The 19,786-nt window shown below is 32.8% G+C and overlaps 1 protein-coding gene across 1 annotated transcript in view; it reads right to left on the bottom strand.

The window, feature by feature from the left end:
• mboat2b (membrane bound O-acyltransferase domain containing 2b) overlaps window positions 1-19,786 on the bottom strand; it is a 63,920-nt gene that overhangs the window by 1,260 nt on the left and 42,874 nt on the right. Inside the window, 10 exon segments of the mRNA XM_056481718.1 lie at window positions 50-201; window positions 2,381-2,513; window positions 4,175-4,239; window positions 4,316-4,419; window positions 6,828-7,020; window positions 8,817-8,882; window positions 8,884-9,001; window positions 9,170-9,224; window positions 15,845-15,900; window positions 15,986-16,081. Coding sequence (XP_056337693.1) covers window positions 50-201; window positions 2,381-2,513; window positions 4,175-4,239; window positions 4,316-4,419; window positions 6,828-7,020; window positions 8,817-8,882; window positions 8,884-9,001; window positions 9,170-9,224; window positions 15,845-15,900; window positions 15,986-16,081 — 1,038 coding nt within the window.

The following is a 19,786-nucleotide window of genomic DNA, read 5'->3' as shown; positions in this document are numbered from 1 at the left end:
ATGTGTTTGAATGTGATGCTTTGAATGTGTTTTTGTTTGTCTGTCCCACCTGTAGAACTTGAGCGAGGGGCCCACAGAAAGCAGCACAAAGGGAACTACTGTGTAACAAATGGCGATCTGTGTCGCTGCCCATGTGATGACGTCATACACAAATTTGTGACTTGGGGAACCCAAGAAATGTGGTCTTACATTGTGCCTCACCTAAAAGAAAAAAGGGACAATGATCATCATCTATAAAGAGTTCAACCAAAAATTAAATAAGCTGTAAGTTCACTTCAAAAAAGATCATATGCTGTTCGATCAAGCATGTTGTTCCAATCTCTGAGACCCTTGTTCATCTCCGAAACACAAATGAACATATTTAAGATGAAATACAAAAGCTCTCGTCTTCCATAGACAGCAAGGTTCTAGAGACGTTCAAACTCTTGAAAAGCAACCAAAAACATTAAATGGTTTCATGTGACTTCAATTGTTCAACTGTAATCATGCAAAGCTCCAAGAAGAACCCTTTTGTGTTCCACAGAACTGCAAAAACAACTTTGTTCATTAGGGTGATTAGGGTGTGCAATTTTAATACAATGCTTGTTTGTTGTGCTGCTGACTCGTACTATATGTATACGGACAATACATTCTTGGAACTTCATATGTGTTTGTGTTCTTGGAACTTCATATGATTACAGTTGAACCACTTAAGTCACATGGAATGTTTTGACAATGTTTTTGGTTCATTTTCTGGACTTTAGGTCTCTAGATCAGTGTTTCCCAACCCTGTTCCTGAAGGCACACCAACAGTACACATATTCAACCTCTCCCTAATCAAACACACCTGAATCAACTTATCATAACATCAGAAGAGACTCCAACACCTGAAGTTAATGGGTCAGAAAAGGGAGACATCCAAAATATGTACTGTTGGTGTGCCTCCAGGAACAGGGTTGGGAAACACTGCTCTAGACCATTGCGGTTTATGAAAGATGAAGATAAACAAAATTTATGTTCTGAAGATAAACAAAGGTCTGCGGTATTGAAACGACATGAGGGTGAGTAATTATTAGGAGAATTTAAATGTTTTGGTAAATTCTTGAGTTTTTGCTGAGGTAGAATTTAGAAAAGACATGAATGTTTGAAGAGAGTATGTAGTCTTGATGGCATAATTTAAGATGTTTCATGAGAGTAGACGGCCTCGTAGAACAAAAACAGGACAAGGCAGATTTTGTCCTTCTTCTTGGCTTTGTGATTGTTCATCAAGACGATGACAAGGTTTGTTTAAGCTCGGGTCGACCATGGCTCATCATGATATGTATATATTATTACGGTGTAATGTCTCGGCTGTGTTTTTAAAAATGGCGGTTTCTTTGTTTTCATTCTCCTGGCTTGTTGGAGGAGCGAGTGACATATCTCTGTAAACCAATAGCGTCCAGTTGCACGTCTAGCTCCTTTCGGTACCCTTTTGGCGTGCTAGGTACCCTTTGCAAAGGGTAGCCAAAAAGTGGTATGGTATGGTTCACTTTTAGGTACCCTTTGACAGTGGAAACGGCCATAAAAGCGTACTGAACCAAACCGTACCGTACCACTAAGTGGAGCTAAAGTTTCCTTTTGGCATACTTTGCTCACTACGATTCTCTGAAAGGTGGAATTTTTCTGTACAGCATCATGGGTAATGTTTTTATTTCCAGAACCCAACTGCTGTGCACTACAGTATTTCATGAGTAGTTATGTATTGCAAAACACGTGAATATTTTTATCCATTTCTCAGTAAATTTGGGTAATATATATTGGTGCATTTGAACAAAACAGATTTATTAAACAGATATATTTATTAAATTAATATTTTAGTCACAGAATATCTTTATAATACATTTAAATTCAAGCAAAATATTGCAAAAAACAAATTACAAACTGCGAAAATTCAACTAAATTTTATCAGTTTTTGTTTCTCTTGATATTTGCTATTTTTAAAAATTGTATTTAATATTTTTCTATAACATATAAATTTGGGCTGAAAATTTTTGAACCATTATTGTAAGTGATTTTGTTAGATTAGCTCCAGATTTGGCTTCAGTACTGACTAAACTATTGAATATGCACAGATATTGTGAAGCATCCTATAGAAAATATTAATTTAAATGAGAGATTTGTGAGGGGTGTACTAATATATGCTGAGCACTGTATAGTTGTGTATTTAGTGTTTTGCTTTATTGTACTACTAACAGACAGATCTCATTTACACTGATAATATTAATGCAGCAGATGACCCTAAAAGTAACTGTAATTCTAGTCCTTGTGCTCCTTATGGCCAAGCAAATGGCTCCCTCAGATGAAAATGAAAGGAATAGTGTGAAGTGCACTGCATGTTTGGTATCAATATGGTAAAACTCACGGCTCTGGCTGCGAGAGTGATGACGATGCCTGTGAGGAAGGTGAGGTAGTAGCCTGGATAAGCCCCGTGCCACATGGCTGACAGCAGGAAGGTGGCAGCAGTGGGATTGTAAGGACAGCGTTCATAACATACCCTACAAGACAACATATCGTGTCACACATAATAAACCAGTATGCAATTATCAAGCTTGCATGTAAATGAATAAAGGAAGGAAATTAGAGAAAGGAAACTCTTCATCTTTTCAACTAATGCTTTTATCCGTAGTGTAGTATTCCTTGATGACAGGGTCAACAATTTACATGTTTCATTAAGAGACACTATATATTTGTTTTTAAATTAATAAGGGCATTGTTATAAATTTACCATATTAATTGCAACTGCGTTAATCGGGGCAGCAATATTATGTCAAACATAATTATATTTTTATAAAGTAAAGTACAGTTATATAGTTTATAATTACACTTTAAATTGAACTAATTATTATTGCCGATGATAAACAATTAATTCGAATAGAAGGTATTGTACAGGTTTTGCGTTAGGGAAAACAGCATGTTGCATTTTTGCACCATAATGGTCTATGAAATCAAACTAGCATGGTTAATTTTCTCCTTTTTTGTCAAGAAAGCAACCCTTTAATAGACCCTTTTCACAAGCCGCTTATGACTCGTTTAACAGTCATCAGCATCGTAAATCCTTGAAGGGTTTAAAAAAAATGCATGTATAAAGCTATACTTTGTATTATATCATTTGTCTTCAAGTTACAAAAAAAAATAATTACTGCATATGTGATGTTTCTAATGCAGTGAGCCAGTAAATTTGACGTTGTTCAATTGTTCATTGGTCAGTTTTTTTTTTGGTTTTCCTTTTTCTGAAAGTCTTGATAACACTATCGATGAGTTTTTCTTTTATTATTTGAGCAAACAGGAACGCGAAACAGTACTCTCCCATTCACTGGATTCTTAGTTTACCCAACTATGATGACTTCCGCCGATGAGAAAACCGGAAATGTGAAAAGGGTCCATTCAGAAAGGATGAATACAATTGAACAAAAGTGGTAGAAAATATTTTACATAAATGTTATTCTAGTGAATGATCCATTTATATATATAAAAAAGAATGACATCCACAAAAATATGAAGCAGTTATACAAGCACCAAATGAGCCAATTATAATGCTTTCTGAAGAGTCATGTGACACTGAAAACTGAATTTGACAGTTTAATTAAGGAATAAATGACAATTTAAGACAAATATTAAAACAGAAAACGCTGATCTTGTTTTGTAATAAGATGTCATAATAGTATAGTTTTACAGTATTTTTTATTAACTTGATAAGAATAAATTCATTTGAAAACAAAAATCTTATCAAAAGTACATTGTACAATAGGTTTCTAAAGTACAATATAGGCAATCCTTTACAATAAAGTATCTCATTAGTCAATGTTAGCTAACAGACTAAAATCAAAAGAGAAAAAGCCAGATTCATTACAGTCATTATGTTAATAGTAGTTTAAAAAATACAGGTAAAGTTAATTAGTTATTAACACCATTTAATAAAACAATTATGACAATAATGACTTGATTTAAACACATTATTAGGCATTAACATCAGCTATAGATTAATAAAAGCTTTTGTAGTTTTCATTGTGACTTTAACAAATGTTAACTGTTGGAGCCTTAATGCCCAGTGTCAACATACAATAGCCCTATAAATAGTCACAGAATTGTTTGAACTATTAAGCTTACAATTGAGACACCAAGCATTTGTGCAAGATAGTACTCTTCCTATTCTTACCTTTTAAGCCAATGTGCTGTTTGGATGTTCCAGTTATCCAAGAATACCTTAAAGCTGGTGGCAAGCTGAAAACAAATTTGTCTGATTATGACTTCTGATTGACTCATAATAAAATAAAATAAAAACTTTAGCTTAGCTGACCTCTATATTCATAATCCTGATGTTGGAAAGGAGATCCCACCGAGGTGAACCATCACTGTCGTAGCCATTAAAGCCAAATCCCGCAGCGTTGTTGATGGCATCAGCTAATAAGAAAGACGGCATGAGTGTCAAAATACTTTCACATCAACATATTACTCTAATCAAAGCCACAACACGTGTCTCCATGTTTGCCTCGAACATTTATATGAAATGGGGCAAGTATGTGTTTGTCAAAACGAGTCATTTAGTGAAATCTGGATATGATCAGTATAGTGTTTAAAAAAATTACATGTATAATAAGAATTAAATTAAATTAAAAAGTAAATATATAGTAAGTGTTCGAATATGAATGGTTGCACAGGAATATGAGTTTTAAAAATAAATAATGAGTTAAAAATAAAGCTAAAATAAAATAAAAAATGTAATTAAACTAATATAAAGTACAGTATGTGCTCAACTGTTGAAGAGGAATACGACTATTATTTCAATCTTTTGTCTGAAGAGGGCAGTGAAACACAAGCTATAAGAAGCGTGTCTGTGTTGTGTAAGATGTTGATCCCAATTCAAATAGGTCACAAAACCAGTCCTCACAACAAATGATGGATGATGCATCCTAATGTGTAATTAATTGTGCCCGCGGCGCAGCATAAATGATAATGATGGAATGTAAAAGGCAAACTACCGCTTTGATTAAATGATTCTGTCCGGTATGGTTCAACAGACGCATATATAACACAATAGGTGGATCGAAAAGACAAGTTGAAAACTGGAAAACAGATGACAGAAGCGCATGCTCGTTCAGAATGAAGGGTTGCATGCTTAATTATATGCCGAATGGATTTCCCAAAAACATTCAATGAAAAGGAAAAACTAAAAACATTTAATTGTCATTATCAATATTTATTGATTAAAGTCAAAACATCACATTTTGATGCCTGTTAAATTAAATGTGCAAAAGTGATTTTATTTAGATGCATAGAATATTAATTGCCTTATAAAAGAAATTCTGTGTAAATGTCAAAACATAATGATGTATGTTCTTAGATTTATTTGGTGTACAGTATAAACTACTGTTAAGAAAAACTACATTTTGGTGGATGTCTTCTGTAAGTATAGCAAAAATGTATGATTTCCGCTGAAATAATGTCTTTATTTTTATGCATGTTATAAATATATAATTAAACAGAACCCAATCTAAAGTCTGAAAAAAGAAAACTGTTGTTTAAACATTTTAAACACCCTTTGACCCATATATTTTAAAACAAAAAAGATGAAAGCACAAAAACTTTATATATAGGTGAAATTATGTTCCATTGACCCTATAGGTTACAGCTTGATTTATGTAAAGAAATATAAAAAATACTTATTTTGATCCATATATAATATATATAAATGATTAAGTGATCATAGTTCATTTTTCTTATTACAATTATTATTAATTTAAATTATTCTTGCTGACAAATGGGTAAAATAGCAGTGTGAACGATCATGGGAAGGAATAAAGTATTTAAATGGAAATTAATTAGTATTTTAAGGCTGCACTGTTATTTATTATACATTTCTTTAATGGGTTCTATGCACAGCTAGTGTTTTTCAACCAATGACAAACTTCCAGTGAAAGCTTAATGTGACTATTTTCAATTTCATATGGTTTCTTTTACAGCATCGATCTTGTAATGTAATTACAATACATTCAGTTAAATAGACTTAAGCATTCATTTAGTTGTTCAAGCGTAAAACGAGATGAAAGATCGTGTAAACGCTAGCGCTGTCAGGATCAGCAGGTAAGCGCAGAAACTCCATTGAAAATACTGAAATAAAATAAACTGTCATATTTAAAGACATGGTGGGGAAAAATGGAATTTAATGTCCGGTCTGAGACCCACTTTACATTGTATACTTATTAGGCACTGAAGATCACTGATTTGAAAGAAATCAGACCTTAAACGTGGCAATTTTATAATAGAAAGGCAGTTCACTAGAAGCGCAGAGACTGGCTGGCTGAAATTAAAAGTCTGTGTATACCCCATATGGCATCAAATGAGACATGTTCTTAAATTTTTGGTATATAAACTGTAAATGATGATAAAAATTTATGACAAACACATAATTAAATTAAATTAAATTAAATTAAATTAAATTAAATTAAATTAAATTAAATTAAATTAAATTAAATTAAATTAAATTAAATTAAATTAAATTAAATTAAATTAAATTAAACTAAATTAAATTAAATTAAATTAAATTAAATTAAAGAGAAAAAATGTAATCTTATATCTATAATCGATTTATTTTCTAAGAAAAAAGAATTATAAACATCTCTAAAAAGCAACTAAACTTTATTAACCAAGTTCATGATGACTCTGCTAATAAACTATAAAATCAAATCCTGAAATCAGAAGAGACGTCAACAGAAGAGGACAGAAAGCATTCAATAAAGATTCAAAAACAAAAGGAGGAAAAAGTAAGTCAGAGAGATGTGAAGAGAAGGAGAGGCAGGAAGTCCACGCACCCAGAGTCCAAACAAAGTAGTATTTAGGCCGGGTGGTCAGCATGGACAAATACAGGTAGACCACCTGAACATAGAAGGGTGAGGTGGCAATGAAATCATCATCAACATTACGCTCCACAGGAAACACCTTGCAGACGGAGAGGAAGACCAGCAGAGAGATGAAGCAGGTGGACAGCTTTCGAATCACCTCTGTCTGTTGACAAACACACGCACAGACTGATTTACAACAAATGTAGACAATTTTGGAATCATTTTAAAATAAACCACAGATAGTGTACAGATAGTGTACTGTCATTTAAAATCTTGGGATTTATACATACAGTTGAAATCAGAATTATTAAACACCCTTTGAATTTGTTTTACTTTTTAAAAATATCTCCCAAGTGATGTTTAACAGAGCAAAAACATTTTCACAGTATGTCTGATAATATTTTTTTCTTCTGGAGAAAGTCTTATTTGCATTTTTTTCGGCTAGAATAAAAGCAGTTTTTGATTTTTTTTAAACTATTTTAAGGTCAAAATTATTAGCCCCTTTAAGCTATATATATTTTCAATAGTCTACAGAACGAACCATCATTATACAATAACTTGCCTAATTACCCTAACCTGCCTTGTTAACCTAATTAACCTAGTTAAGCCTTTAAATGTCAGTTGAAGCTGTGTAGAAGTGTCTTGAAAAATATCTAGTCAAATATTATTTACTGTCATCAAAGATAAAATAAATCAGTTATTAGTAATGAGTTATTAAAACTATTATGTTTACAAATGTGTTGAAAAAATCTGCCCTCCGTTAAACAGAAATTGGGGGGAAAAAATAAACAGGGGGGCTAATAATTCTGACTTCAACTGTATGTTCGATGTTTAAAATAAGTTAATAGGTTTATTCCATTTTCGATTAAATTTAAAGCCACTCATACTATTTTTATACACTTCTGTTTAAAACAAATCTTTAAAATTTTTTACTAATTGAATAAAATTGGATAACACAAAAATATACATTGATAACACTTCAAAAGCCTTGCTCAAAGGAATTAATTACAGCTCTGTAAAAAAAGAGAGAGACCACTTCAAAGTTTTTATCGGTAATCGCTTTTTAGTAAAACATTTTTATAAATAATTTGATGTTTAATTTAATAAACTGCAGATAATGTGTTGCCAAAAATATCTATTTTTAAAATATATGAAAATAATATACATTATATTATTTATAAATAAAAAAGTAGTGAACAATATAAAATAGTCCATGTTTTCAGACCTTAAATATTAAACATGTACAGTCAAGCCCCAAACGGGCTATACGCGCACAGACTTTTAATTTCAGTCAGCCAGCCTCAGGGCTTCCAGGTTAATTGTCATCCCATGTAAAAATTGCCGTATTTAGGATCGGATTTCTTTTTTAAAAAGCGATCTTCGCTGCCTGGCTGAGATCCGATATAAAGTGGGTCTCAGACCAAACAAAAAGCACTGCATTAAATTATATTTTTCCATGCCATGTCTTTAAAATATAGAAATTGTTTTACCCCAGTATTTTTGCGCTAGCCTGTTGCTAATGCCGCATGCGTTTAAAGGGTCTTTCATCTCTTTTTAAGCTTTAACAACCAAAATAGATGCTTAAGTCTATTTAACTGATTATATGTGAATTACATTACAACATTGATGCTGTAAAAAAAAACCTTATGAAATTGAAAATAGTCACATTAAGCTTTCACCTGAAGTTCATCATTGGCTGAAAAACACTAGCTGTGCATAGAGCCCATTGAATGAATAATTTTGGGCTTGACTGTATGTAAAATATGGACATGTACACATTTTTCCCAAAGTGAAACCAGGAACACTGACAGGGTAGTTCACTAAATAAACCACAATGAACCTTATTAGTACTTATTAATGGCAAATTCAGAGAACTGATAATACACTTTTAAGAAGTATTATAAAATATAATTATTGTTTTATAATTATAAACGTTTTTTAAAAAGTAATAATACAAACATTTGGTGAAGGGTCATTCAGTCTGCTCTTCCCATTGACTTTTCCTTTGGGCTTCGAGGTCTCGGTGGCGATACGGCGTGCCCTCGATGAATGCAATGTAATCATTATAAGAGCAGGTGGGACCAGCCAAAATGCCCATAAAATTACAATTATAACTGAAGTACTCCAATAAACTGGGCATCCGTCTGGATGAAGCACAGAGAAAAAAAGATTATATTAGAACTGCTTTATCACAAGAGAAATATCCCATGCTACTAAGATATCTGGCAATGATGAATATGAAAGGCAATACATTTTATACTCGCATCTTTTTAAAAATAGTTTAAATTTAAGCTTTTTATAAATGTACATACCGTATAGCCAACAGTTTTTGACCCTGGTTGAGCTGCTCTTCCTTCCTCGCCATTCCTGTAAACATAACATATTAACATTCAGAATCTAATAAAAGTCCAAGGTAGTAGATAACTATTTTTGAAAATGTGTTGCCAGAAATCTGTAATTCACTCCCCAGTGAAAACTCTTATTCAATGAAAATCCATGGAAAATTTAAAGAAACGTATATTACTTCACTGTGAAACCCAACAGTCAACTTTATCAACTGAAATGAGTGTAGTTAACTCAAAATTTACTGAAGGTTAATTCTACTCATTTGAAAAGAATTTTGAACTCAGTGTTGAAGGTAATGAGTTCATTAAATACCTCATTACTTCAACTTAATTGAGTAAGTTCACAGTACTCGTGTAGTTAGTTTTTTTTTTACTCAAATGCTTAGTAGCAATCGGTTTCCTCAAAACGGTTTGAGTTGCCTTAACTTATTGGGTTTTACAGTACTCAGTTGGTTTGAGTTCTCTTCATTTATTGGGTTTTACTGTGCTCAAATTGCTTCGTTTACTCAAATGGATTAAGTTCACAGTACTCATTAGGATTAGTTTTTGAACTTAAATGGTTTTTTTGCAATGGGTTTCCTCAAATGGTTTGAGTTACCTTAACTTTTTGGGTTTTCCTGTGTTTAAATGACATTTTTTCCTGTTTTCTATAGAAGAAAGTCATAACAAAATGAACATAATGAAGTCTTTACTGTCTACCAGTGATTAACGTGAACTTTGACCCTTAAACACTGCCATTAGCTAAGGTCTGGAAAATTTGATTGTGCTTTCGACATGTTGAGAAAATGCCATTTCCTGTTCCTGTTTCCACTTTTAAAGGATATGTAAAACTAAGCTTGTGAGGAAATGGAATGTTTGCCACCATTTATACACTCTTTTCACTATAAAAAGAGTGATGACAATATTATCGAAACGAGAAAATAAAGAAAATTCTGTCAGCTATGGTCAAGCTACTGACATCTTCACCACAGCGCATTAGCTTTGGTGTAGTGTAGCAGTAATTCACAGCACTGTTTATAAAGATTACACAGATCTAAAACAAAAATATGATCATTATTTGACATCTTTTGAAATTAAACTGTTTGAATTTTGCTTTCTTTTGCATTTTTACTGCACAATATAAATAGTAAGTTTCCCTTTGAATTTCAATTGTTTTTCTTTTGAGATTTTTTTCTGTAATTTAGTAAGAGATCAAATTAATAAATTAGAACGATTAAATGGCAGATTTGACTAAAATAATAAATTACAAATTATGTTTTTCAAAAAACGCTTTAACATCAATGATTAATTATTAAAATGAATGCATTTGGCCAATACTATCAAAAAACCATCCTGCAAATAAATTATTCTTCAGGAAATGAAAGCGTCTTTTCTCATAAAAAGTTATTCTTGTATTGCATGCAGAAATTCAATTAAATAGTCTGATTTCATGTTCTACAATAAGTGTTTTTTTAATCCAACGTTTTACTACCTTTGTAGTATCCTCTAATGAAAACACAGGCACATTCAACACCACAAAGAACCTTTAAGTGAACCTCTGCATTTGTAAGCCTTCTCAAATTATTACAATGCTTTAATTCACTGGTTTTGACAACTCGCATTACACCTCAACCCCATCATCACTGTTCCAGATGCTATTCACAGGATATTCTAGCACCTCTTGTGAAATAGGCATACTGCAGTCATACTGGAGGATTAAATTCAGCAGGTACCTTATAAATAAAGTATTTTATTCACAGACAAACTCAGAATGCAAAGTTCTTCAGGAAAGCTTATGTGGTGTAAAAAAATTCAATAAAGACATTAAAAGTACATACTTCTTGCATATGCAGGAAAATTAATAATATTAAGACAAGGCTAAACATGCAATTCAACATATCATATGCTATTTTTATGCATGTCTTTTTATAGACTTTTATATGTATTTTTATACACTGCCCACCTAAAAGAATAAAAGTCACACACTCTAATATTTCGTTAAACTTAAATCATTTCAATATGCTTCTGTGATGTCACAACATTTACTCCCATCCAAAGTTGCATGAATGTTTGCCAAGATCTTGTATTTTGATGGGAGAGTGAGACCGTGCAAACTCTTCTCCAATACATCCCAATATAACAAGATTCTCAATAGGGTTAAGATCTGGACACTTTGGTGGCCAACTGATGTGTCTCATGCTCCCTGAACCTTCACTATAGGAGTCTGACAAATCCTGGAATTATCATTGTGGAATGTGTCTCTGCCATCAGGGGAGAGAAAAAAAACCCTCAAATGATAGAATAACCTGATCAATAAGTATATTCAGGTAGTCAGCTGACATTCTTTAGGCACATAATGCTGCTGACGGCACTGCCCCCACAGGCTTGTATGGTAGGCACTAGGCATGAAGGGTGCATGACTTCACCCACCTCTCTTTAAAAAGTCCAATCTTTATGCTCCCTTGAAAACTGAAGCCTTTTTATAGCTTAGTCTTAATAAAAAGTGGTTTTCTTCAAGCTACACAGCTGTTTAGTTCCAGCCCCTTTCAGTTCCTCTCTCATTGTGCATGTGGAACTGCTTTTATTTTCACTATTAAAAAAGCCATGTTTAGCAGAGTTCTACTGTTGTTTTTACAATCTGATTTCACCCGACCAAGCATATTTCTTTCTCGCATTATCTTTCAAGTTTTGAATAATGTTTTAGACAGTTCTTAATCTAATTTTAGTAGTTTCAGCAGGCTCCTTAGATGTTTTTTCTGCCTGATGCATGCCAATAATTTGTCCTTTCTGAACAAGATCCTTTCCACAACCACAAGATGTGTCTTCCGACATGGCCGTTTAAGAAATGAGAAGCTTCTGCATCAGTAAGGGTTAAATAACTTGTTACCAGCTAAAACATAATCATCTATGCAGTAATTATCTAATAGAAGGCTCTTACATATTTGCTTAGTCAAATCCAGGTGGTAACTTTTTTGGGGGATGGGATGTTTATCAATTCAATTCAATTCAACTCATCTTTACTTCTATAACGCTTTTTACAATGTAGATGGTGCCAAAGTAGCTTAACATAGATGAAGAATCACCTTCTTCATCTTTTAAGCCATGTCAATGTTTTTGGTGTTAATGTAGTTTCAATGTCAATCTTCACTCACTGAAATTGATAATGCTACTAATAGATTCTCCCTGGCCAATGCAGTTACCAGAAAGAGGTACCATTTACCAATAGGCTTTATGAATGGAAGTGTGTTTCAACCACTTTAAACTTCCAGTGAAAGGTTGATGTGACTATTTTAATTTCGTGAGGTTCCTTTAAAACATAGGTCCCAAACCCTCAATTCCTGGAGGGCCACAGCTCTGCACAGTTTTGCTCCAACCCTATCAAACACAACTAATCCAAATAATCGAGGTGTTCAAAAAAAGTCTTGAACACCTTCATTAGATGAATCAGCTGTGTCTGATCAGGGTTGAAGCAAAACCATGGAGAGCTGTGGCCCTCCAGGAATTAAGTTTGAGACCTATGCTTTAAAAGCATCAATAATGTAATTTAATCAAAATTTAATCAAGTGTTCGAGTGTAAAACAAGATGATAGGTCGTTTGCCTGTCAGGAGCAGCAGCCAAGCACAGAAAAACCATACAAAATAATGTAGTAAAATAAATGACCATATTTTAAAGACATGCGTTAAAACAATGGATTTTAATGCAGTGCTTTTTGTCCCTTGTGAAACCCACTTTATATTGTATCTCAATCCGGCAGTGAAGATCATTGCTTTCAAAGAAACTTAAACATGATAAGTTTACAATGGCATCACCAGAAACAGTTCACCAGAAGTGCTTGAGCTGACTTATTCAAAATTAAAAGTGCCTGTATACATACAGTATAACCAATTAGAAACCATTGGGCACGCAGTTACTTCACCTGCAGAGACTCACTGTTAGAAATCTTGCCGTTTATTTCTAAACAAAGTACGTTTGTCCATTCATGAGAAGTGGTTTGGTCTAACACTCCCTGATTTACAGATGTAATTAGAAAGGGAAGAAATGTGCTGTAAATTGACTTGGCTCAGAGTTCATATGGTCGACTCGTGAGTCTCCTCTGCCTCAGTTGTTTGTCTTCCTGCGCGATAAGACAAAGGCAAGGCGAACCGAGGTAAGTGGCTTGAATAATTTCATGTGTTTTATTGCCACCCTTATGCACATAACAAGAAGACAGGCCACTTAAAATGCCTTCACTACGGTTTATGAGCAACAAACAATGCAGCGACAGACCTTCATCCAAAATAAGGACCGACATTTCCAAGAGCTAAGGATGGAGGTCTGCAAGCCCTTCTATTGGGAACTGTGTTCCTATTAGTGTCCTACGGACCACAGGGAATATCAATGACAGGTTATTCAGGGCAACAGGCGAGTGAAACCACTTTATAAGAGTCCTGGCAGACAGCTAACAAACGATTGTATCACAAAATTTAGTTATTTTATAATCACAGAAACAGAATTTAAGCACGATTTAGGTATTCATGGTGGAAATCGATGTAAAATGCTTTATATATTAAATAACCAATGAGGCAATGCCCCTTTTTGGATAATCCACTGGACTAAATACTTTGAAAATGAAAGGTACTTTGTCTAATTTGATTATTTTCTTTTTATCTGGAATATGATGGACATGAACTAGAAGATTAGTCAGAACAAATGAACAAATGATGTCTGGGATCAGTGCAAAAATAGCATCATGTTACGCAATGAAAGCTAAAAACAGGCTCTAATAAATAAAGATGAATAATTATGATATTAAAAAAACTTATAGATGGCACATCTGTGACAGCACATCAATTTAATTCTATATCAGTGCGATACATTGTTAAAGTGCAGCTACTATTGTAAAAGCATTAAATAACAAAAATAAAAAACTAACTCAGATATTCTTAACTGAAATGTTTTATATTATATTTTAACCACAACAAAAATCTAATTCTACAACTACATAAAAACAAACACATTTATATTTATAAATAAAATAAAAATGTATTTTAAATTTGAATCTTAAAATCTGAAACAAAAAATGTATAATAATAATAATAACAACAACAACAACAAAACGCAAAACAAAACAAATATTTATATTTATAGATAAAATTAAAATGTATATTAAATTTTTATACTTTTAAAATAACTAATAACAACAACAATAATAATAATAATAATAATAATAATAATAAATAGTAAGATAAATAAATATAATAATAATAACAAAAGCAAAACAAAACCCTGACTTGGGTTTGATTACTCAATTAATGGTTATTGAGGATTTGACACAATCCAGGATCGTTTCGTTCCTCAAAACTGTTCTCTCCCCAAGGGGTTAAAAGAGAACACCAATATGGACTTTTTAGATACAAATGCGAGGAAGGAATAATTAATTCAGTCATTCACATGTTCAGACAGATAGCCTAATATGCTGGTGATTTTATGATTCGCAAAAGTTTCAGACACCTTCATCAATATTAAAATTCTTTTTTGATGCAGAATTCATTTAAACAGCTAGTTATTATGCCGATTGATCCGCATTAAATGTAAAACTAAATTAATTGCTAAATCCTCCTGACACAAGAAAGTGTTAAGCTTGCAGCCTTTCCACATAGGTGGAAAGTTATTGCGTATCATATTTAACAAATCATTTACTACAAATTTGATGGAATTTTGCTCATATGGATAATTGAATATTAATCAGATGGTGTCAGTACGCTGCTGTGCCGTCAGCCAATCGCTGCATTCTGATCATGATTTCGAGGATTGATAGATCAGTCCTTCACAACACACGCAGCGATCTCAGATCAGTTGATCCAGACATTTTAATCTGATTCGCAAACTTGTTTGAAGAACTAAATTAGCCAGAGATCAGTTACAAGATTTAAAGATCCAAGATCTGTCAAATCATCTTAGATCATTTAAGTGAGGTACGAAGAACAGACCCCAGAATAAAAGGTACTGACATAATCTGAGTAAAATCACACAATTTATTGTTAAAAACAAACAAACTTATTTATATTTCTGAATAAATAAAATGTATATTAAATTTCAGTACTAAAACCTGAAACTCAAACTAAAAAAATAAAATAAATAATAATAACAACAACAAACAATACAAAAAATGAAATATTTGTACAAATTAAAATTAAATTAAATTAAATGAATGGACAAAATCTGACACAGCATAAGCAGTCAAATCCCCTAATATCACCTTCTCCTGCACAAGCGATGCAGCAAGGTTATAACAGAGAGGACAAAAAGCAAATCTAAAGTGAATCTGCTCTTTGTCATCTCCATGACAAAGGTTTGCAGGCCAGCAGCTGAACTCAACAGAGGACAAAGAAATAAATTAGTGATAACGGTAATATTAAGAAGAGCGGTGTGGGGAGCTCGCATCATAAGGGTAATCTGTCACCCTGTGGAACAATAGAGGGGCAAAGCGAAGGAGGGAGTTGTTTTCATTTGCTTTCATTTCACCCTTCTGCCTTCCATTCCTTTAATTAGTTTCTCTGGCCCTTTGGCAGCACATTTAACAATCACAACAGCAGCCGTCTGGAACAGCATCCAGAACTGAACCCCAATGCGTCATTCCTCTGTGTTTTCTGAATTTCAACTAAACACACGGACGCACTCACCATCATGGATCTCAAAAGCCACACTGGTTATTTTCTGTGTGATGACCATCATTGGCCTGTAAGGGAGTAAAAGAAAATTGTGAGTAGACGATAAAGACAATGAAGCTCAGAAACCTCAGAGCAAAAGGCATTTTTTCTTACCCCGTAAAATCAGCAGAGTACATTCCGTAATCGAAGACGTAAACCCGGGTGATTTGGCAGAAGCTGAGATAACCCAGGGCGACCACCAAACAGTATCTGCAAAGCAAACCAAAGAGCGTGTTTTTTTACATCTAAGCTGTTTCATATGCATTGACGCACTTCCTTACAACCGTTTTACTTTAGGTAATACAAATAAACTGCTGTTTTTTTAAAGAGCTTTGACACTATAAGACCTGCAGGATGTAGAAACATCATTTAAACAAGAAAGCTTACAAATAGCTCAGAGATGTTTCCACAACTCTGAACTGCAGAGCCTGTGAGTGTGTGCATAAAGTGTTTGTGTGCACAATACAACGTTTCTGCATTGATATCACAATGTGTGTATCCACAATAGTCACATCGCAGATTAAAATACATGAGATTTAAAATACAAGATTTGAGTTTAACAATACTGCAAGTTATTTATTTGCATGCATTGTAAAGGCATTTAAAGGTAAGAGACTTTAAAGGTGCTGCTGTACGTTTATTTTTATGATTATCCAAAATACATAAAAATACCATAATAGATTTGCAGATATTTAGGAAACATGGCAAGTGAACATTCTTGTTTATCTGAAAAACAATGCTGAGGTCAGATATTCTGCTTTGAAAATGTGCGCTCCGTGCCAGAACGCTTTCTTTGTTTTGTTTCTGTTAACCCGCCCAATGCCACTTTAGCCAATTGTATTTCAGCAACCTGGGTTGCCTTCATGGAAATCCACATATTTCATTCATTCATTCATTCGGAAAGACTCTCAAAGCATGTGCGCGTGACCGAAAAGCGACCTCTGGTGGACAGTAGCAGAGTCCGAAATGAGACACACATTCCGAGTTCCACATGAGATTATTAATACGCAAATAATATAAATATTATGAATGTAAACATTAGGTGAGCAGGTTACATTGTAAATCCGTGTCCTAACAACATGCTACGTGACAAGATTTGCAGTGATATGCAATTCAATTCCAGCCAAAACATGACAGAAATTTAAATACCGCCATTCAGAAGCACAGAATATATGTGCACTTACTGCACTCCAACGAAATGGTAAGGTTTATAATTTAATTAATACATATTAAACCTCTTTAAAATTATTAAATGTGCATGCTGAATCACTGATATGTTTTGACTTGCACTGAGTCACAGTTCTAAAGTTCAATTTCTAATTATTTATTTCATTTTCAAGATCTGAGGTGAACTATCTGCTGCTGTTTTTAGTAGTATGGCAATAAATGTCATGTAAAATGGCGTTCAAACTCTGTTAACACTGAATAAAGCACATATAGAGTAACATAAAGAGGTTTACCTGAGGTGATCATTGTCATAGTTTTCTGTTGTTCACCTATGAGAAATAGAAGCTGTTTCTAATATATCAATTCGAGGAGTTGGTTAGAAAAAAAAACTTCTTTTAATATGGAAAATATTCCTACTATTGTGCGCCGTTGCTTTTATTTAGAACACGGTTTAAATCAATTTTTAGCCTCGATCGTCAGACTCGCTCTTTGTCCTCAATCTGGCAACCTGCGCTTGCATTTGTTTTGATCCTAGTTCAACCACTTTGTTTCAAACTTACATACTGCACCATTAAGAGTTTGAAGTGCACAAAAAAGAACAACATTTTAAGTTTAATAAAGAGTAATTTTACTAAATGCATTATTCATACAATAAAGACTATATGGTGTTATTTTACATTTCGTTATTCCATTTTTGTACATGAATAATGTTTGAAAATAATTAAGCACTGATTATTTAGACTTTTTTATTTGCTCTTTTGTAATAATTTTTGCTCAGAATTTTGTCTATTATCATATATATATATATATATATATATATATATATATATATATATATATATATATATATATATATATATATATATATATTGCGATATGAATACAACTTCACCAGATGACTTAAATCGCTCTATTTGATTTTGGGGTGATTTTGTAAGGGTGTGAATTACATATAAAAAAAAATAATAAACAAATTATTAATTTATTAAGCAAGCAACAAGAATTACAAAAGAGCAAAAAAAAATAATAAAATAAAACAGTGCTTTATGGTTTTCCAGAGAGTCAAACAGTATTCAAGTACAGAAACTGAATAATTAAATGTAAAATAAAACTGTACAGTCTTCATTGTAATAATAATTCAGCAAAATTATTCTTCATTAAAGTTACAAATGTTGTACGTTAGTGTGCCTGAATGCTTTACACTCTTGAAATGCCTTAAAAAACAATGCCTTTAAAACATTCATTTACTCTCAACATATATTTATACAATACACTTAGTATTTTCGGATATAATACCTGTTAAAGTAATCCCTTCTGCAGCTCAGCGGTACGTTTCCCAAACAACGACGTAACTCGCGGCTGAGCTATCATAGTACGATGCATCGTTTCGGAAAAAAATGATGTAGTGACGAGTGTTTCCCAAAACCAGAGTTTCTCTGTAGCAGATCCATCGCTTGAACCACGTTAGTTACAATGTAAAACGCCCATAATGATGCTCTAAACGGGGTGGTAACAACTTCTTTAGAGAAGAACCTCATAATTTCTTTGTGCAAATTATATTGTTTTACATGTACTTAAAAAAAATCCAATACTAGTTTTGGTAAAAACATGCACTCGATTTTCATATTAACTGAAATATTTGTAAATGGCACATATTGGGCCGATGTTTACTTTACAAATATTATTGAGAATATTCCATATTCTATTCTAAAACATAAAAATCACTTACAAAAGCTAACACATATTCTAATATCATATATAAACCATTTAAATAAATAAATAAATAATGAGGCTATTTATTAAGAAATGAAATTTAACATTTATTATTTATTAGGAAATTAAAATTTCATTTTTAAAACAAAATGAAAATTATTATTAATAATAATAAAATAATACTAATAATAATAATAATGACGATGATGATATTATTAAGCAGGATATTGTTTATTTATTTAATTTTTTTTTCAAAAGTCTACTTTTCCAATTTGAAACATTCAAACCACTGCAGAAATGTTCTAACCACTAGGCCCATGTCATATACAGTACAGATATTTAATAAATAATCTACTATAAATTAAAACAATTAACGTATGCTATGTTTTTTTGTTTTCACAAGCTTTGGAGATGTAACATAAATTCCGCTTTTAAATAACAGGTCACCTATAGCTTTCGTCATGAGCCACGGCTGCATTCAAAATGACATCAATGTTTTCAAAGTACACTACAAATGCAACGCAATTGTATACATGAAGATTGCTGAAACTGAACTGTAAAAATACTTTGAAAGCAAATTACACCTAAGAGAGATGACCTTAATGTTTTTTTTTTAGAATTCCAAGTTTAAATGTTAGAATGTTCTAAATGAATAGGGAATAGGGGGGATAATGGCGAATAGAACACAGCCAGGAACTACGTTTCTAACTACAGCTCTAGAGATTACAGCTCTAGAAGTTTGCAACACAGTTTGCAAATGTTTGTTGGAACAATGGATTTGGGAAACGGCAAATCAACGAACTAAGTTTGTAACGATGGAACTTGCGACCTTAGTTGGCTAACGATGGTTTTCGGAAATGCACACCAGGTCAATAGAGTGATATTACAGTATATGCCATGATAAAAGCTTTAGTAATCCATAACAACTAAGCACCGAAATGAAAATTATTGGCTGAAATTGAAAACTGAAAAAGAGGAAAGTAAGATCAAAAACCGAAACAGTGAAATAAATTGTGCCAATTAGTAGTACCATTG

This window comes from Danio aesculapii, chromosome 20 (genome assembly GCF_903798145.1).
Source record: "Danio aesculapii chromosome 20, fDanAes4.1, whole genome shotgun sequence".
NCBI classification, from domain to species: domain Eukaryota; kingdom Metazoa; phylum Chordata; class Actinopteri; order Cypriniformes; family Danionidae; genus Danio; species Danio aesculapii.
This window is presented reverse-complemented; position numbering and strand designations above follow the sequence as displayed.